The 20,703-nt window shown below is 34.4% G+C and overlaps 5 protein-coding genes across 5 annotated transcripts; 4 read left to right on the top strand and 1 right to left on the bottom strand.

The window, feature by feature from the left end:
• The first annotated feature begins 294 nt into the window (after positions 1–294).
• LOC117933545 (stilbene synthase 6-like) lies at positions 295–1,613 on the top strand. Its single transcript, XM_034854956.1, has one exon. It carries the CDS (start codon positions 324–326, stop codon positions 1,311–1,313), a length of 990 nt encoding a protein of 329 aa, XP_034710847.1. The 5' UTR covers positions 295–323; the 3' UTR covers positions 1,314–1,613.
• A 4,022-nt stretch (positions 1,614–5,635) lies between these two features.
• Positions 5,636–6,710, top strand: LOC117933341 (stilbene synthase 3-like). Its single transcript, XM_034854705.1, has 2 exons — positions 5,636–5,813; positions 6,535–6,710. Exons 1-2 carry the CDS (start codon positions 5,636–5,638, stop codon positions 6,708–6,710), a joined length of 354 nt encoding a protein of 117 aa, XP_034710596.1.
• Positions 6,711–6,788: 78 nt separating this feature from the next.
• On the top strand, positions 6,789–7,187 carry LOC117933340 (stilbene synthase 1-like). Its single transcript, XM_034854704.1, has one exon. The coding sequence runs from the start codon at positions 6,789–6,791 to the stop codon at positions 7,185–7,187; it is 399 nt and encodes a 132-aa protein (XP_034710595.1).
• Positions 7,188–14,794: 7,607 nt separating this feature from the next.
• On the bottom strand, positions 14,795–16,495 carry LOC117933742 (stilbene synthase 4-like). Its single transcript, XM_034855260.1, has 2 exons — positions 16,251–16,495; positions 14,795–16,042 (listed from the first exon to the last, which is right to left on the bottom strand). Exons 1-2 carry the CDS (start codon positions 16,426–16,428, stop codon positions 15,042–15,044), a joined length of 1,179 nt encoding a protein of 392 aa, XP_034711151.1. The 5' UTR covers positions 16,429–16,495; the 3' UTR covers positions 14,795–15,041.
• Positions 16,496–18,069: 1,574 nt separating this feature from the next.
• On the top strand, positions 18,070–19,964 carry LOC117933741 (stilbene synthase 3). Its single transcript, XM_034855259.1, has 2 exons — positions 18,070–18,326; positions 18,686–19,964. Exons 1-2 carry the CDS (start codon positions 18,149–18,151, stop codon positions 19,684–19,686), a joined length of 1,179 nt encoding a protein of 392 aa, XP_034711150.1. The 5' UTR covers positions 18,070–18,148; the 3' UTR covers positions 19,687–19,964.
• Positions 19,965–20,703: the final 739 nt, after the last annotated feature.

The following is a 20,703-nucleotide window of genomic DNA, read 5'->3' as shown; positions in this document are numbered from 1 at the left end:
ATCTAAGAGTGTGAGCTATTAGGTGAGGCTCACCTCCAAGCGAATGAATGTTCCAACCTTTCTAGAGTAAAGCTTTTAGATAAATTAGTTCAGGAAACTTGAAAATCATTTTACTTCAGTAACCAATATTCCTTTCATTTGACTGTAATGGCTTGAAGAGCTGTTTTTTGAATCATATAGCACTGCTAGCTATAATTAAGAATACCCTTTTATACTTTCTTCAATGTTAAATGCATGTTGATCATCTTGAACAATATACTATATGACTTGTCGATTGGTAAAACTAATGTGTTCATGTTACTTCATTTACAGGTGAGAAATCAATGATCAAGAAGCGTTACATTCACTTGACCGAAGAAATGCTTGAGGAGCACCCAAACATCGGTGCTTATATGGCTCCATCTCTTAACATACGCCAAGAGATTATCACCGCTGAGGTACCTAGACTTGGTAGGGATGCAGCATTGAAGGCTCTTAAAGAGTGGGGCCAACCAAAGTCCAAGATCACCCATCTTGTGTTTTGTACAACCTCCGGTGTAGAAATGCCCGGTGCGGATTACAAACTCGCTAATCTCTTAGGTCTTGAAACATCGGTTAGAAGGGTGATGTTGTACCATCAAGGGTGCTATGCAGGTGGAACTGTCCTTCGAACCGCTAAGGATCTTGCAGAAAATAACGCAGGAGCACGAGTTCTTGTGGTGTGCTCTGAGATCACTGTTGTTACATTCCGTGGGCCTTCCGAAGATGCTTTGGACTCTTTAGTTGGCCAAGCCCTTTTTGGTGATGGGTCTTCAGCTGTGATTGTTGGATCAGATCCAGATGTCTCGATTGAACGACCACTCTTCCAACTTGTTTCAGCAGCCCAAACATTTATTCCTAATTCAGCAGGAGCCATTGCTGGAAACTTACGTGAGGTGGGGCTCACCTTTCATTTGTGGCCCAATGTGCCTACTTTGATTTCTGAGAACATAGAGAAATGCTTGACCCAGGCTTTTGACCCACTTGGTATTAGCGATTGGAACTCGTTATTTTGGATTGCTCACCCAGGTGGCCCTGCAATTCTCGATGCAGTTGAAGCAAAACTCAATTTAGAGAAAAAGAAACTTGAAGCAACTAGGCATGTGTTAAGTGAGTACGGTAACATGTCAAGTGCATGTGTGTTGTTTATTTTGGATGAGATGAGAAAGAAATCCTTGAAGGGGGAAAATGCTACCACAGGTGAAGGATTGGATTGGGGAGTATTATTCGGTTTTGGGCCGGGCTTGACCATCGAAACTGTTGTGCTGCATAGCATTCCTACAATTACAAATTAAGAGAAATAAAAGAGAATGGTTTACCTTATAATGCACTAATGTATCAAATAGGAGATAGCAAAGGTATTTATCTCCGAAATTGATAATACTCTTATAGTATTTTATTACTTTGCTAAATTTGGATTTGTACTTGAGTCATTGTTAGACTTTCTTTGTGATGAGCTCAAACTCAAATGATGAGTTTGAAGTTCTCAGTGTTTCATTATCTTAAATATTCCTCAAACATTGTATTAATGTTGTGTTCATGTGAATCTTATTTAAAAATAAATAAAAGAAATAATGGTTTATTTGATAGCTTTAGTTGGAATTGAGTTGATTTCTCATTTGTTGGTATTTGAAAGCTTGTAAATGTTGGGAAGTGTCTCAAATTTGATCTTAATTGAAAAATATTTATTTTTATAAAAATTATTATATAAAATACTTTCTAAATTCATATGTGATGTATTTAGATGCCTTGTAGAATAAGGAATGTTAGTGGGAATATCTTAATAAATATTTTAAGTCATGAGGGGAAAATGTTATAAAAAAGATGAGTTTGTGAAGATTATATGTGATAGATAAAAATGTGAGAAAGAGTGAGAGATACCCACTAGAGCAATACTTCTCGCAATTCAGGGATGTGAGGAAGAGTGGCAGACACTTGATGGAATAAAACGATTTGTGGTTCAAGGTGAGAATATAAGGAATGAGAAAACATTGAATATTTCATAACCCAAGAATTGTATCCGTTTTTATCCTCTATGATAATTTATATCGTATAATGAAAAATTATTTCTCAACCATGAAGGTGTGCATGGTTAATTGAACCACCACGTTAAAACATCATATAATTTAATATGTGGATGACTTCATTTTATTTTCTTCTAGTAATATGTTTACATTAAATTAAAACTTCGACTCGCCCCACAGTAAAATCATATAAAGCTCAATTCAATTTGAGTACACAGAATGGAATTAACCTCATTTTACTCTATTAATTGTACAACAGAAACACATTCCTGCTGAAGAGCAGTGGCTCAGTTACGAAGTTCATTCTCTTTGCATGGATGATTTCACTCCACATTTTTCTAGAATAGCAAAATATATCACCAAAACATTTTTCTAAAACCCCAAAATATATTATCATAATATATCTTTGGAAACAGTTTTGAAAAGATCAGCTACAATGTATGTTTTATATTCGATTTTTATTTTTATTTTTATTATGTTTTTGAAGTTAAAAAGAGGAAAATATGATATTAATTGACTCAATATTGAATCTAATTAATATATTAAATCTTACTTTATTCAAAGTCCATTTACCTAATAATTTTTTTTTGGAGAAGTTACAATAAGTTCATACTTTGTCCATAGGAAGTGAAGCAAAATATGCATGCTAAAATAGCAAAATTGGAATATTTATACCAAGATGCAATAGGAGAGGGATATAGATATTTCTAATACATTAATTTCTATGTTGTTTATTAGAAATGATTTAAAATGTAGAGTTTTTTTTTTTTTTTTTTTTGTAATTAAGGTTGTATTTGGATTTGAGAAAGTATTAAGGAAAGAAAAAACTATAAAGAAAAATAATTTTCTCAAATTTGATTTTACCATATAGAATATAAAAGTAAATAAAATATAATTAAATTAATTAAAAACTTATATATTTTAATATTTTTTATTCAGTTAAAATAAGAAAAATAAATTTAAAGTAATAGATAAAAATATTTATTAATTTTAAACTTATTTATTTATTTATTTTTATTTTTTTTCTTCATACCGTTTCTCTTTATTTTATTTCCTTAACGTTTTACCTCAAACTTTTGACAAACTACACATAACCTAAATAAAATACGTTTACATGGATTATAGAAACAGTTTTAAGAAATTAAAACTCACCAACCAATGCTGCCCCAACCAACCAAATGTCAATGCTACCGACGACGGATGGTAGTTTTCTATTGGAATTATTTGCAAGATGAGATGAATGACAAGACAATTATTATGTTGTTCATCACACAAGAGTGAGTTGTATGGATTTGAACCCTCCAATCCCTGGTATGATCTTTTCTTTTTTCATAGCATTCTCTCTCCCTCATCTTTCTAGCCTAAATGAAACAAATTATTGTATTTTTATTTTTCTTCATTCAGTTTTTGCTGGCTAAATGAGACTAATTATTATCCTCCCCTTCCCTTAATTATATATATATTTTTGAATCAGTTCTTGCTACCCTCACTCACCCAAACCTCACTACCTTCTTCTAAAGGGTAAACCGAATAGGGAAAAAGCATCCAGTACTATAAGGTGTCTTGGAACCTACTGACTATAAAAAAGGTTCTTTTAGATCCCAAATGGAAACGTGCCATGGAGGTAGTGTAAACAACAAGACCTACTAACTATAAAAAGAAATCCCAATAAGCAATTAACAAGTATAAGCCTAAACGTTTATTCCTAATTCAGCAGGTGCTATTGCAAGTAACTTACTTGAGGTGGGACTCACCTTTCACTTGTGGCCTAATGTGCCTACTTTGATTTCCGAGAACATAGAGAAATGCTTGAGTCAGGCTTTTGACCCACTTGGTATTAGCGATTAGAACTCGTTATTTTGGATCGCTCACCCTGGTGGTCCTGCAATTCTTGATGCAGTTGAAGCAAAACTTAATTTAGAGAAAAAGAAACTTAAAGCAACAAGGCACGTGTTAAGTGAGTATGGTAACATGTCTAGTGTATGTCTGTTGTTTATTTTGGATGAGATGAGAAAGAAATCCCTCAAAGGAGAAAAAGCCACCACAGGTGAAGGATTGGATTGGGAGGTACTATTCAGTTTTGGGCTAGGCTTGACCATCGAAACTATCGAAACTGTTGTGCTACATAGCATTCCAATGGTTACAAATTAAGTGAAGTAAAGGATAATGGTCATCCTCCCTTTAATGTTGTATTGTATCAAATAGGAGTTAATAATGGTATTTATCTCCAAAATTGATAATACTCTTATAGTATTTTATTACCTCAAGTCATTGTTAAACTTTCTTTGTGATGAGCTCAAACTAAAAGGATGAGTTTGAGGTTCTCAATGTTTCATTATCTTAAGGATTCCTCAAACATTATATTAATGTTGTGTTCATATGAATCTTATTTAAAAGTAAATAAAAGAAAGAATGGATTATTTGATAGCTTTAGCGGGTATTGAGTTGGTTTCTCATTTGTTGGTATTTGAAAGCTTGTAAAGGTTGGGAAGTATCTCAAATTCCTAATTGGAATATATTTCTTTTTATAAAAAATATTTTCTAAATTCATGTGTGATGGCATTTAAATGCTTCATAGAATAAAGAATGCTAGTTCCTATATCTTAATAAATATTCTAGGTTATGAGGGGGGAAATGTTACAAAAAAAAAAAGAGCTTATGAAGACTATGTGTGATGGATAAAAATATGAGAAAGAGTAAAAGATACCGAGTAGAGCAAAACTTCTTATAGTTCAAGGTATAAATGCAAGGAAGAGTGAAAGACACCCGGTGGAACAAAACGGTTCATGGTTCAAGGTGAAGATACAAGGAAAAAAAACATAGAATATTTTATTATACAATAATTGTATATATTTTTATCCTTTATAATATTTTATATCATATAATGAAATATTATTTCTCATCCATGGTGCATGTTAATCTAACCACCATTATAAAACATTATATAACTTTGTATGTGGATCACTTCATTTTATTTTCTTCTATTAATATATTTACATTAAAACTTCTGCTAAAGCTCAATCCAATTTGAGTTTACATAGAATGGATTTAACCTCATTTTACTCTCTTAATTGTATAGCAGAAACACACTCGTGAGTAGGTTAAATGACATGTGATGTTATCCTGGAGAAGAAAGATATTACTTCAAATTTTGAAATCCAACTTTGAATGAGTTTGATATCATCAACCATAAGAAAGCTGGTAGCAGCTACCCACACGCGCGTGGAAAAGTCAAATGAACAATGTATTAATTTCCAGTTGAGAGGCTGGAAAAGTCTTTATCTCTATATATAAAAAATGTTACAATGAGAAGCCGGAACCCTGATTGAATCCTCTCTCAATTCCTATGGATGCATTCATCATATATGGGTAGGTGAAGAACAGAAAACAACACAAATACATTAACACATGCATACATGTCTGAAAATCCAAAAATAAACTCACGCACGCAAGCTTTGAAGCCAATTGATCATTGACTGCCAATGGATTAGGTTTGGTGTGACACAGCTTATAAATACCCAACACTCACACCCAACTTTCTCAACCCAGCTCCAAGCACTCTTCTCTTTCCTTCCTCAACTTAATCTGCATCAATGGCTTCAGTTGAGGAAATCAGAAACGCTCAATGTGCCAAGGGTCCGTCCACCATCCTAGCCATTGGCACAGCTACTCTTGAAAACTGTGTCTACCAGTCTGATTATGCTGATTACTATTTCAGGGTCACTAAGAGCGAGCAATTGACTGAGTTGAAGAAGAAGTTCAATCGCATATGTAAGTATATATTCAGGCATGAATTCTTACATGCATAACTCTTCTATACATATACGAGTGTGCTATTATGTAAGGCTCACCTCCAAGTGAAATGAATGTTTCAAGTTTTATATGGTTAACTTTTAGATAAAATACTTCGGGAAACTTGAAAATCATTTTACTCCAGTCACCAATATTCCGTGCATCTGACTATAATGGCTTGAAGAGCTGTTCTTTGAATCATGTGGCAATGTTGAGAAACACATTAATAATTTTTGCTATAATTAAGAATAACCTTTTATGCTTGTTTCAATGTTAAATGCATGTTGATCATCTTGAGCAATATACTATATGACTTATTGATTGGTAAAGCTAATGTGTTCATGTTATTTTATTTACAGGTGAAAAATCAATGATCAAGAAGTGCTACATTCATTAACTGAAAAGATGCTTGAAGAGCACCCAAATATTGGTGTCTACATGGTCCCATCTCTTAATATAGGAGATCATCATTGTTGAGGTACCCAAGCTTGGTAAGGAAGTAGCATTGAAGTCACTTAAAGATTGGGGCCAGCCAAAGTACAAGATCACCCACCTTGTATTTTGTACAACCTCAGGTGTAGAAATGCCTGGTGCTGATTACAAACTTGCTAATCTCTTGGGTCTTGATACTTCAGTTAGAAGAGTTATGTTGTATCATCAAGGCTGCTATGTAGGGGGACTGTTCTTTGAACTGCTAAAGATCTTGTAGAGAATAACACAGAGGCACGAGTTCTTGTGGTGGGCTCTGAGATCATTGTTATTACATTCCGTGGGCCTTTTGAAACCACTTTGGACTCTTTAGTTGGCCAAGCCCTTTTCAGTAATGGGTTTGCAGCTGTGATTGTTGGATCAGATCTAGGCATCTTAATTGAATGACCACTCTTCCAACTCATCTCAGCAGCTCAAACATTTAATCCTAATTCACAAAGTGCTATTGCGGGTAACTTACATGAGATGGGACTCACCTTTCATTTGTGGCCTAATGTGCCTACTTTGATTTATGAGAACATAGAAAAATGCTTAACTCAGGCTTTTGAACCACTTGGTATTAGCGATTGGAACTTGTTATTTTGGATTACCCATCTTGGTGGCCCTGCAATTCTTGATGCAGTTGAAGCAAAACTCAATTTAGAGAAAAAGAAACTCGAAGCAACAAGGCACGTGTTAAGTGAGTACGGTAATATGTCTAGTGCATGTGTGTTGTTTATTTTGGATGAGATGAGAAAGAAATCCCTAAAGGGGGAAAAGGGCACCACTGGTGCAGGATTAGATTGGGAAGTATTATTTGGTTTTGGATCGGGCATAACTATTGAAATTGTTGTGTTGCATAGCATTTTTACTGTTACAAATTAAGTGAATGAGAATGGTACCTTTAATGTTGTATTGTATCAAATAGAAGTCGGTAAAGGTATTTATCTCTGACATTGATAATAAATACTCTTATAGAATTTCATTGCTTTTGCCAAATTTTGATTGTAATTGAGTCCCTATTAGCCTATCTTCGTGAGCCCAAATTAAAAAGATGAGTTTCAATATCTCACTCGTTCATTATCTCGAAGATTCCTCAAACATTGTAATGTTGTGTTCATATGGATATTATTGAAAAGTAAATAAAAGAAATATTGGATTTGATAGCTCTAGTTGGTATTGAATTGCTTTCTCGTTTGCTGATATTTGAAGGCTTGAGTATACATTATTTGTATGACAAACCAACTCCCGCTAAAGAGCGACGACTCGGTTAAAAAGTTTATCCTTGTTGCTTGGACCATTTCATAGCACATTTTTCTAAAGCAGCAAAATATATCACCATAACATTTTTCTCAAACACCAAAATATATTATCAAAAGAGAGAGAGAGATATATATATATATATATATATATATATATATATATATATATATATATTATTGGAAACTGATTCGAAATGATCAGCTACAACATATAAAAAATTAAATAAAATAGTATTTCCAGAGATCATAGAAAGAGTTCAAAGAAATTAAATATTTTTAAATATTAAATTAATTATTTAATTAAGGAAGCTCTTTCAAAGCCTAGTTAGAGGGGGTCAACAGTCCATAGTCCTCACCAACCAATGGCTGCCCCAACAACCCAATTTCAACTGCTATCGAAAAATGATAGTTTCCTAATGGTTCATGTCCTTAGACTCGAGGCTTTCATCTGTGGAAGGTCTCTAATCTAACACCCAGAGATTATGGTAAAAATCAAACCTGACGTCAACCAAAATATTACTGATGGTGATTACCAGTGGTAAACTCCATGAGCAAGATGACCCTCGATATGATACCATATGTCCATAATAAAATGAGCCACATCAATGTGATGACTAAAAATAACATAATGATTGATTTGTAGTGGCGCATTGTAAGTGGGACATACTGGGAAAGGGTAAAAGTTGTAACTGAAAAACATGGTGAAGATCCATGCTTACTAGCAATGATAAACATGGAAACATAAGAAAGATCCCATGACTAACCATAGGATCAAACATGCATTTGGAGTGAAGTGTGGAAACGTCTCTAAGAAAGGTTGAAGACTTAATGCTCGTGGAATAAAATGAGCAGAAACCAAGATAGTCATCCCATATATGCTAACTCTAAGGTTACGTTTGGTTCTCGGAAAATTAGAGAGAAAATGCAAAGGAAAGAAAATAGAAAAGAAAAGTAAAAGGAAAAAAAACGTGAAGGAAAATAAAATATAAAGTTAAAGATGATAAATTATTTTTATTTGCTACTTCAAACTTATTTTATTTATTTTAACTCATCAATATAAAGATAAATAATTTCAAAATGCATAAGTTTCTAACTAATTTTAATTATATTTAATTTTCTTTGAAATATTTTATAGAACAATCAAACATAAGAAAATCATTTTCCTTAACATTTTTTTTCTTTCTTTTGTACTTTCCGGGAACCAAACATAACATTAAAGAAATGTCTAATGAGCTAAAGTGGTTATTAGCATAGAACATCCAAACATAATTGCAATAGCCAGCCCCATCAAGAGATTTTGAGAATCCCATTAATGCTCTCAAAAATATGTGGGACCTTAGTGTCTCAGAAGGAAGGTAAGGAGAGCTCATACTTAACCTCAACTCAATGCTCACGGAATCATGAGTAATATACCTCCCCGCACTCCTTATGGAAACAAGAAGTTGGAAGGTCATTAAATCAAAAGAACTCTAGAGTGACAAAGAGTGTCCTCATAGGACGGAATCATGAGTAATATACCTCCCCGCACTCCTTATGGAAACAAGAAGTTGGAAGGTCATTAAATCAAAAGAACTCTAGAGTGACAAAGAGTGTCCTCATAGGATCTGCAAAGGAGGTGAAGGGAATGATGAGACTTGTTGGCTAGTCTGCCCAAAGAACTCTACGAAAATAGGACATCATGAAATATACAAAGTTTCCCAAATATTAGTTTTAATTAAACATAATATTTGTTTTAAGGGTTAAAACTGTCTAAGTATATCTCGAAATCATCCTAAATATTAATTTTAATTAAGGAATAATATTTACAAGGAATAAGGAAAACTATGCAAATATGTCTCTCATAATCCTAATAAATATGTCCTTAGTTTTCAAAATCACATTGGAAAAATAGGAAGACTTCCACACTTGAGAAGAATTAGAAAAAACTTCCCTTCAAGACTTAACAAGTTCATCAAAGTCTTAATTCAAAGATTTTAAAACCAAGTTTGAAACTCTTAATTGTTGGTTTGTAGATTCAAAGATCAAGTTTGGAGCTTCAAATATCAAATTCGAGGCATATTTAATCCAAAATAAAACATTTATGCCTTTGATGAATGTCAATGAAACCAAGGTCCAAACCTAATTAAGTTTAAGACACACCAGAATCAAAACTCATACCTAAGACCTGATAAAGTCTAAGCCTAGGCTAAGACAAATTAAGGTCCAAACTGAGTTAAGACCCAAGTCAAGTTAATTTCTTATGATCAAAAGAATCAGATAACCAACTAGAGATCATAACCTAAATATTATCTAAATCAATAAATTTTCAATATGACCACTGGTTTTTCTTCAAGAAAGCCTCATGTGTACATTCCTGCTCTTACATTATTCTTTAAAAGATCTTTAGCCATGTGAAAGGACAATTTCAGCTCCATGAGAACATTGATGATACAATACAACATCACTCTTCTAGTAGATAGTTTGAGGCATTTCATCACCAAGATTCTACGAAATACAAGGTGAGATACTCAAGACATTTTTAATTTAGTCATATGCTCGCTCTTAATGACCCCAAAATAGTAATTAGTGTTATCCATTGTGGCACATTGATCCATTCTAATCTCCTCCACAAATCCGTTGATGACTACATACTAAGATATTTCAAGATTAAAAGTGATAAAAGAATGTTGGGAAGATAAAAGGAGAGATCTAGAATATTCTCCTGCCAAGGTTAAAAGATTTCTCCACAATAATAACCACCACTCAATAATAATAACCACCCCTCAACAATAATAACAACCTAACAAGAATCAAGAATGATAAGCAAGAACATTCAACCAAATATAACATGAAAAACCTCCAAATTGAGGTAAAAAACCATGGAAAAAATTTCTTCCACTTCAATAAATGAGGATACAATATTAAGTCCTTAGGTTTTTTCACCTTGAAAACTTATATAAATATCTCAATACTTGAGGCGGAAATCCATCACCCTAGGAAATATGAACAAAAAGAAATCAAGGAAAAAACATACCACAGAGACTTGCCCAAAAGGTTGATGAAAGAACCTATAACTTCACCTTGAGCCCTAGAATAGTGCCCAGAAAACAACCCTAATTTTTTTTTTCTCAGTCAAATCTCCCTTCTCACTCAAAATACCAAAGACCTAATGCTATTTATATACCTATATTTGGTCTCAGAGAATACCCAAATGTGGCTTTCCCTCATTAATTACTAACATGTACTTAGAAGAGGGACATCTAGTAGAGGGATGATGCTCTTTAGTAGACCTTCTAGCTTGGGTTACCAAATCCTCCTGCTGAAGTGATTGTTCTTCCTTCTCATCATGCTCAACTAGCTCTTATGCATGTATGTCACTAGTACTATCATCTCTTGGTAGCTCATCAATTTTCTTTTTTTTTTTCTTTTTTTTCATTTTTGGGTTGCTTTAATAATAGAGGAATAGGTACCAACTCAATGAAGTCGTCACTTGTACCTTTAGATTGATTAGCTTTGTCAAAATCTCCCAACATTCGATTCTCTTAGAAGGCCACATCTCTACTTCTCACCAATTTCTTCTTGGTTGGATCCTACAATTTGAATCCAAACTCTTCATCACCATACCTAACAAAGACATGTAGAACTGCCTTATTATCAAGTTTGGATCTCTGTTCTTTGGGAACATGCACAAAAGTTTTACATCCTGAAATACCCTTAAGTGGGAATAGAAAACCTCTTTTCTTGTCCATGCCTTCTCTGGAACCTCAAAGTTCAATGGACCTGATGGAGATCTATTTATCAAATAGCAGGCAATTTGAGTAGCTTCACCCCAAAATGCCTTAGACAACTTTACAATCTTCAGCTTACACTTAACCCTCTCAATGATGGTGCGATTCATTCTTTCAGCCACACCATTATGCTATGGAGTGCGAGGAATTGTTTTTTCATGACTTATACCATTCTTAGTGCAGTAAGTTTCAAACTCCCTTGAGGTGTACTCACCTCCATTATCAATCTTGATACGCTTCAATTTCCTTCTAGTCGCTTTTTCAACCATGGCTTGAAACTATAGAAAATACTGAAAGACTTGATCATTTGATATGAGCAAATAAATTCATACCTTCCTGGTAGCATCATCAATAAAAATGACAGTGTTTGTTTCCTCTAAGAGTTTCCATTTCCATGGGGCCACTAACATCAGAGTATACCAACTCCAACTTCTTTAAATTCTTTTTAGATATGCTACTAAAAGAAACACTACATTGTTTTCTAACCAAACAATGATCACAAGAAGACAAGGATTCATTTTTGGCCAAAGGAATTAAGAACTTCCTTGCCAAAACTTGCAATCCTTTCTCACTCATATGTCCTAACCTTTTATGCCACAACTTCAAGGAAGTAGCCTCTATAGCATATAACTCATCATTACAAACTTTCCCTTAGGTTTTGTACAAAGTGCAACATGTTTCTCTTTTTGCAACAGCCAATGGGCCCTTAGTGAGCTTCCATTTGCCTTTGCCAAAGTGATTTTCATAACCTTGATTGTCCAAGACAGAACTTGACATTAGATTAAAGCGTAAATCTGGAACATGACTTACATATTTCAATGTCAACTTATGCCCCATATTGGTTTCAAAGCAAACATCACCCATTCCTACAATCTTGGAGTGACTAGAGTTTCCCATCTTGATTGTGCCAAACTCTCCAACTCTACAATCAGAAAACAACTCCAAGTGAGGAGTAGTATGGTAGAAGGCTATAATGTCTACAATCTACTCAACTCCTTTCTCATCTACATGCAAACACTCATCTAAGAGCACTAAAACTTCATCATTGTTTGATATAGGGGTTGTGGTATTCTTGTCATCTTTTTCTTGATTCTGTTTCCTTTTCCAAATTTGACAATTCATTTTCATATGCCTCTCTTTTCCACAATGAAAACATTTGATTTTATCTCTGGATTGGGACCTTCCTCAAACTTGTCATGACCTTTCTGTCATTTATTCTTGTTTCTTCCTCTACTTCCTGTGATGAGGGTCTGTGCCTTTTCTATGTCATAAGCCTTCCTTCTTGTCTCTTTATTGAACAAATTTCCTTTTACAAGCTCTATAGACAATGCACCATTCGGAACAGAGTTGCTAATAGTCACAACAAAAGTTTCCCAACTATCTAGCAATGAATACAACAACAAAGATGCTTGCATCTCATCATCCATAACCATTTTCATAGTAACCAATTGATTAACAATACTTTGAAAAGAATTTAAGTGATTTGTCATTAATGTTCCTTCATTTAACTTCATGTTCACTAATTTCAATTTCTTCCAGGGATTATAGGCATTTGTTTCATTTTCCGCATGGTTGCGTGAGGATGTGTCAATCCATTACCTAATATAGGTAATTGCCTTTTTGTTCATTTTTTTCCATTCCAAATCAGAAATATCTTTGTGTCTGGATGTTTCACCCTCAAGAGTATCTAACAAATCTTTGATGGTGAGAAAATATTCCATCATGGACTTCCACATAGCCCTATTTGAATTGTTAAGTTTTATCATGTAGGTTCAGTTCCCTTCTATCTCCATAATTTTAAAAAATAAACGTTCCCACAACTAGGCTCTGATACCACTTGTTGGGAAGATAAAAGGAGAGATCTAGAGTATTCACCTATCAAGGTTAAAAGATTCTTCCACAATAATAACCACCACTCAACAATAATAACCACCCCTCAACAATAATAACCACCTAACAAGAATAAAAAATGATAATCAAGAATATTCAACCAAAAAGAGGACATCAAATACAACATGGAAAACCCCTCCAAATTGAGGTAAAAAAACCACGGAGAAAATATCTTCCACTTCAATAAATAGGGATACAATAATTAAGTTCTTAGGTTTCTTCACCTTGAAAGCTTATATAAATATCTCAATGCTTGAGGTGGGAATCCATCACCCTAGGAAACATGAAAAAAAAAATTAGGAAGAAAACATACCATAGGAACTTTCCAAAAGGTTGATGAAAGAACCTGTAACTTCACCTTGAGCCCCATAACAGTGTCCAAAAAACAACTCTAATTTTCTTTTCTTTTCTCAATCAAATCTCCTTTCTCACTCGTAATATCAAAGATCTAATGGTATTTATATATCTATATTTGGGTTTAAGGAATACCCAAATATAAAATAGTCTAAATATGGGCGCATGGGCTGGACAAAACATTGCCCAACAAAGAAAAGAGAGGTATAATTTTATGCGGACTACTGCAGGAAGCTGGCTTCCTAAAGAAGTGTGTGGAAGTTTATGACACCATGGCTTTTGAATTTGCTTTTTGGTTCCAGTGGAGGGGGTGATTATATGAATTCAGCCTCGGCCTGCAACTGCAAGCAAGCAGATCGTCATTTTTAGATTATATTTTAAACTAATGAGAAGGAGAAGTCAACAATAACACAACATTCTATAATTGCGGCATTATTTTTTTCTAAATTCGGTACATGTTTGCTTCGTCCGAAGTCGCCAAGAAAAAGGATAAATCTCTATACTGGTTGGTCTCAATATGATGAATAATTAAAGTTTCATTTGACCCATATTTTTATTTTTTTTGTTGACCAAAGCAGTTTTTATTGTTTAAATATTTTGTAGGATTAATTAATAAGGAAGCTAGACTCAACTTGAATTCCGAGTTCTTGGAAAACAATTATGTTAATAGACGATTTTTCAAAGTTAAGTTGACATGAAATCATGTTTTTATTCTTATTATAAAGATTTGTTTTTTTAAATTCTTGGAAAACAATTATGTTAATCAACTTTTTATTTAAAAAATTATTTTGAGGGTATGAAAAGGATAAGAATACACAAATAAACATATTAATTTATTTAAAATGTTTAAAAATATTAATTTCTTTTTTAAATAAAATAAAAAATAAAACTATTTCCAAATGACTTGATAGATTGGTTATGAAAGAACAACTCAGTTTATAACTCAATTTATGTTATGCAAGAACTTTAGGCTAATAGAATAATAGGACAATTTTATGAAAGAATAACTCATTTTCAAATATGATAATATGATAAAAAAATTTATAATAATAGAAAGTTTTATCAATATAGAAATAGCCTTGTATATGTTTTAGTCTAATAGGAGTCATGAAAGGTGGATTCTTCAAATTTTAGGTTAGTGTTCATCCTTTTAATCTTAATTTTCTAAAAAAAAAAAATTAGACACGTTGGTGTTCAAGTAGAACTCAAACTACATCAGTATGGGAAAATTCATATGTTGAAAATTTCGTACTTAATTACATGCATAAGCAAAGCTCAAATCCATTCCTTCTTTTTATTACATTTTGATAACATACATAAGAATAAACAATGACTACTAACTTTGAGGAATGGTCGGCCTACTACAATGGTGGGAACTTGGACTCTCATGGTTTTAACTTGAAGTATATGAGGAAGTTAAAACCATCTCTTCTATGGCTCACAAATTATTTTTTCTGTTGTTTGACTTAGTTTGAATCCATACAAATGCTATGCAGCACAACAGTCTCGATGGTTAGGCCTGGTCCAAAGCCAAACAAAACACCCCAATCCAATCCTTCGCCTGTAGTTGTTTTTCCTTCCTTAAGCGATTTCTTTCTCATCTCATCCAAGATAAACAACACACATGCACTTGACATGTTTCCATATTCACTTAGAATATGCCTTGTTGCATTGAGTTTTTGCTTATCTAAACTGAGTTTTGCTTCAACCGCGTCAAGAATTGCAGGGCCACCTGGGTGAGCAATCCAAAATAACGAGTTCCAATCGCTAATACCAAGTGGGTCAAAAGCCTGAGTCAAACATTTCTCTATGTTCTCAGAAATTAAAGTAGGCACATTTGGCCATAAATGAAAAGTGAGACCCACTTCACGTAAGTTGCCTGCAATGGCACCTTGGGTATTAGGGATGAATGTTTGGGCAGCTGAGACGAGTTGAAAGAGTGGTCGTTCAATTGAGATATCTGGATCTGATCCAATGATCACAGCTGCAGACCCATCACCAAAAAGGGCTTGGCCAACTAAAGAGTCCAAAGCGGCTTCGGAAGGCCCACGGAATGTAACAACAGTGATCTCAGAGCATACCACAAGAACTCGTGCTCCTGCATTATTCTCCGCAAGATCCTTAGCGGTTCGAAGGACAGTTCCACCTGCATAGCACCCTTGATGGTACAACATCACTCTTCTGACAGATGGTTCGAGGCCTAAAAGATTAGCGAGTTTATAATCTGCACCGGGCATTTCTACACCTGAAGTGGTACAGAATACAAGGTGGGTGATCTTCGATTTAGGCTGACCCCACTCTTTAAGAGCCTTCAATGCTGCTTCCTTACCAAGCTTGGGTACCTCAGCAGTGATAATCTCTTGGCGTATGTTAAGAGATGGAGCCATATAAGCACCAATGTTTGGGTGCTCCTCAAGCATTTCTTCCGTCAAATGAATATAACGCTTCTTGATCATTGATTTGTCACCTGTGTATAAATTAAATGATACTAATTTATGAGCTCAAGGCACACTAGCAATTAAAACAAAACTAATTCAGTAATATGTAGATTCGTTGTTCAAGATGATCAACATTGTTAAAATGAATGTAAAAAGATTCATTTGAGTACCATATAAAAGCATTATCATATGTATACATAACTGTATGCATGTTATGGACATTAAAGTTATACTTACAAATGCGGTTGAACTTCTTCTTAAGCTCGGTCATGTGCTCGCTCTTAGTGACCCGAAAATAGTAATCAGCGAAATCAGACTGATACAGACAGTTGTCCGGTGTAGCTGTGCCAATGGCTAGAACGGTGGCCGGACCCTTGGCACGCTGAGCATTTCTAATTTCCTCCACAGACGCCATTGATGGTGTGATGACTACTCAAAAGTTGAAGAAGGAAAGAGAAGTGAAACCTTTGGAGCACAGGTGCTTAGAGGTGGCTGGCCAAAGTTGTGTCTTAAGGTTGGTATTTATAATCACCCACAAATGCTGTGTCCCACCAACTCTCATCCACTTGCATGGTGTATGCTTGCCCTTTTGGACCAAAGTAGGTGAAACATGTTGAAGCCAGAAGCTCACCCTTTTTGACTCCATGCTGGTAGCTAGGATCACTTTCATATCCCCCAAGTACCATAATGGTTGACCACTGAGTTCGGTTTCTTGACTTGCACTGACAAAAACCCAATGTCTTTCACGTGCTGGGCCAAGCTCATGATTCCAAATTTTTAAATTTGGAATGAAAGTTATTTTAGTCTATAATTTTTTGGACATGTAACACCTATTGGAAATTTTTTAAAATTATGAGTTTTCTATTAATCAAGATCTTTTTTTTTAAATAAAAAATAAAAAATTGCGATCAATAAAATGGGTCTTATGTGTTGGTAATTTTGACCCTTATTTTCTATTTTTTATTTATACAAAAGTGATCAATACTTGTTGAGTTTGGATTCGGATAAATTACCTTTCTAAGTTTAATTAACATTAAGGTACTTATTTTTAGGGTTAGTCTATAGGACTAATAAAATTTTACTAATTACTGTGCTCTTTTTTTAAATTAAGTCGGCTTTAAGATGAGGTACATCACTATTTCTCCAATTAAAGAGAGATAGAGAGAGTAATAAAGAATAACAAAATTCTATTATTGGGTTATAAGGACTTCATTGGTACATAAGTTGATATGACTAAGTGACGATTGAAAACAAAATTACTTCCAATTAATCACTTAGCTATATTGGGAAGCAATGCATATAACATTTAAATATGTTTTACAGACTTGTCTAATTTCAATAGCTATATTGTTTTCCTTGAATGAATTTTACTTTCAATTGCTTTAATGTAATTAGGAATGCTATGAAGTATTGCTAAAATGCTATATATGAATATATTTTTAATCAAATTTATGTTAAAAAAAAATTAAAATAAAAAAGGGAATCTTTGAACTTGAAATGAATTTAAAAAATCAAACGAATGCCCAGCAACTTATATCACGAAATAGTGTCTTACCTTTGTTGAATGCCCAGCAATTTAAAAAATAAAAATGACATATTTGTTGAATTACCTTTCGAATAAGTTAAATGACATGTGATGTAATACTGAACAAGAAAAATAGTCTCTTAGTCGTTGAGATTATAACTTCAAATTTAGAAATCCAACTTTGAATGACTTTGATATCATCAACAATAAGAAAGTTGGTAGCAGCCACCCACAAGTGGAAAAGTCAAATGAAGAAGGGATTGATTTCCAGTTAGAGGCTGGACAAGTCCTTATCTCTATATAAAAAAAAATGTTATAATGAGAAGCCGTAACCCGATTGAATGCTCTCTCGTCATATATGGGTAGGTGAAGAACATAAAACAACACAAATGCATTAACACATGCATACGTGTCTGAGAATCCAAAAATAAACTCACGCACACCAACTTTGAAGCCAACTGATCATTGACTGCCAATGGATGAGAGTTGGTGAGACACGGGTTATAAAAGCCCAACACTCGCACCCAGCTTTCTCAAGCCAACTCCAAGCACTCCTCTTTCCTTCCTCAACTTAATCTCAAGTTTCAATTTGAGTACGTAGCTGGCATCAATGGCTTCAGTTGAGGAAATCAGAAATGCTCAGCGTGCCAAGGGTCCGGCCACCATCCTAGCCATTGGCACAGCTACCCCCGACCACTGTGTCTACCAGTCTGATTATGCTGATTACTATTTCAGGGTCACTAAGAGCGAGCACATGACTGAGTTGAAGAAGAAGTTCAATCGCATATGTAAGTATATTCATGCATTAATTTCTTACATGCATAACAGTTCTGTATATATGTGACTGACACTAGGTGAGGCTCAACTCCAAGGGAATGAATGTTGCAATCTTTCTAGAGTATAGCTTTTAGATAAAATACTACAGAAAACTTGAAAATTATTTTACTTCAGTAATTAATATTCATTTCATCTGACTGTAATGGCTTGAAGAGCTGTTCTTTGATTAATCATGTCGCATTGCTAGCTATAATTAAGAATAACCTTTTATACTTGCTTTGTTGTTAAATGCAAGTCGATCATCTTAAACAATATTCTATATCACTTGTTGATTGGTAAAACTAATGTGTTCATGTTATTTCATTTACAGGTGACAAATCAATGATCAAGAAGCGTTATATTCATTTGACGGAAGAAATGCTTGAGGAGCACCCAAACATTGGGGCTTATATGGCTCCATCTCTTAACATACGCCAAGAGATTATCACTGCTGAGGTACCCAAACTTGGTAAGGAAGCAGCATTGAAGGCTCTTAAGGAGTGGGGTCAACCCAAATCAAAGATCACCCATCTTGTATTTTGTACCACCTCGGGTGTAGAAATGCCTGGTGCAGATTATAAACTCGCTAATCTCTTAGGCCTCGAAACATCGGTTAGAAGAGTGATGTTGTACCATCAAGGGTGCTATGCAGGTGGAACTGTCCTTCGAACAGCTAAGGATCTTGCAGAGAATAATGCAGGAGCAAGAGTTCTTGTGGTGTGCTCTGAGATCACAGTTGTTACATTTCGTGGCCCTTCCGAAGATGCTTTGGACTCTTTAGTTGGCCAAGCCCTTTTTGGTGATGGGTCTGCAGCTGTAATTGTAGGATCAGATCCAGATGTCTTAATTGAACGACCACTCTTCCAGCTTGTCTCAGCGGCCCAAACATTTATTCCTAATTCTGCAGGTGCAATCGCAGGAAACTTACGTGAGGTGGGACTCACCTTTCATTTGTGGCCCAATGTGCCCACTTTAATTTCTGAGAACGTAGAGAAATGTTTGACTCAGGCTTTTGACCCACTTGGTATTAGCGATTGGAACTCGTTATTTTGGATTGCTCACCCAGGTGGCCCTGCAATTCTTGATGCAGTTGAAGCAAAACTCAATTTAGATAAAAAGAAACTTGAAGCAACGAGGCATGTGCTAAGTGAGTATGGAAACATGTCAAGTGCATGTGTGTTGTTTATTTTGGATGAGATGAGAAAGAAATCCCATAAGGGGGAGAAGGCCACCACAGGTGAAGGATTGGAGTGGGGAGTATTATTCGGTTTTGGACCAGGCTTGACTATTGAAACTGTTGTGTTGCATAGCATTCCTATGGTTACAAATTAAGGGAAGGAAAAGAGAATGGTCCTTCAATGTCCTATTATGTCAAATAGGAGTAAGTTATTTATCTCCTAAACTAATTATACTCTTATACTATTTTATTATTTTCTCTAAATTTATATTGTAATCTAGTGATTGTTAGACCCTCTTGGTGAGCTCAAATTAAACGGTTGAGTTTCAAGTTCAGACTGTTTTATTATCTTGAAGATTCCTCAAACATTGTAATGTTGTGTTCATATGAACATTATTGAAAAGTAAATAAAAGAAATATTGGATTTTATAGCTATAGTTGTCATTGAATTGGTTTCTCCTTTGCTTATATTTGATGATATATGAATGGGGACTTGTATGTGGGTAGATGTGCATTTGAATAATCCAGTGAAACATGATCTGATGTCCAAGTTGGTAGGCTGCCGTTTTCATTCATTAATTTTTTTTTGCTTTTGTCTTTCTTCTTCCCCTATACCTGTTGTTCTTATATGCCTCCGCTGGAAGTAGGAACTGAGAAAGTATTCAATTGGATTACGTTTATTTGGCTTTCTCTATATATGTTTGAAAATAAGGGCGATAAAAGTTGTGAGTAATTTGAACCAACCTCAGCAACCTGGGTAACTACCACCACCGGCAGAATATCCATAAAAATAGCAAATTATTTTTAAAATTTGCTATATTTGTTAAAATAAATAAACAAATAAAAATAAAAACATCTTGTAGCCAGAAGCTTACCCTTTTTATCTCCACACTGGTAGGACCACTTTCATATCCCCCCAAGTTCCATAATGTTTGACCATTGAGTTGGGATTCTTGACTTGCAAGGTCAAAGACCCAGTGTCTTTCACGTGCTGGGCCAAGCAAACCATTCGATATTAATACAGAATTTTATGATATCTATGATGAGGTTGATTATATATTCAAGTCATAAAATTAATTATTTTTTATTGAAGTTATTAAAGTTAAATTTTAATTTAACATTATTAAATAACCTTATGATTAATGTAAAATTCAAGTAATATGTAACAACAT

The sequence above is a fragment of the Vitis riparia genome, chromosome 16, assembly GCF_004353265.1.
Source record: "Vitis riparia cultivar Riparia Gloire de Montpellier isolate 1030 chromosome 16, EGFV_Vit.rip_1.0, whole genome shotgun sequence".
Taxonomy (NCBI): Eukaryota; Viridiplantae; Streptophyta; class Magnoliopsida; order Vitales; family Vitaceae; genus Vitis; species Vitis riparia.
This window is presented reverse-complemented; position numbering and strand designations above follow the sequence as displayed.

Coding starts and splice junctions, on each gene's coding strand:
- LOC117933545 (XM_034854956.1), top strand. CDS start 324: ATGATCAAGAAGCGTTACATTCACTTGACCGAAGAAATGCTTGAGGAG.
- LOC117933341 (XM_034854705.1), top strand. CDS start 5,636: ATGGCTTCAGTTGAGGAAATCAGAAACGCTCAATGTGCCAAGGGTCCG. Junction 5,814..6,534: donor GAAGAAGTTCAATCGCATAT/GTAAGTATATAT, acceptor GAACTGCTAAAG/ATCTTGTAGAGAATAACACA.
- LOC117933340 (XM_034854704.1), top strand. CDS start 6,789: ATGGGACTCACCTTTCATTTGTGGCCTAATGTGCCTACTTTGATTTAT.
- LOC117933742 (XM_034855260.1), bottom strand. CDS start 16,428: ATGGCGTCTGTGGAGGAAATTAGAAATGCTCAGCGTGCCAAGGGTCCG. Junction 16,043..16,250: donor GAAGAAGTTCAACCGCATTT/GTAAGTATAACT, acceptor ATTTATACACAG/GTGACAAATCAATGATCAAG.
- LOC117933741 (XM_034855259.1), top strand. CDS start 18,149: ATGGCTTCAGTTGAGGAAATCAGAAATGCTCAGCGTGCCAAGGGTCCG. Junction 18,327..18,685: donor GAAGAAGTTCAATCGCATAT/GTAAGTATATTC, acceptor TTTCATTTACAG/GTGACAAATCAATGATCAAG.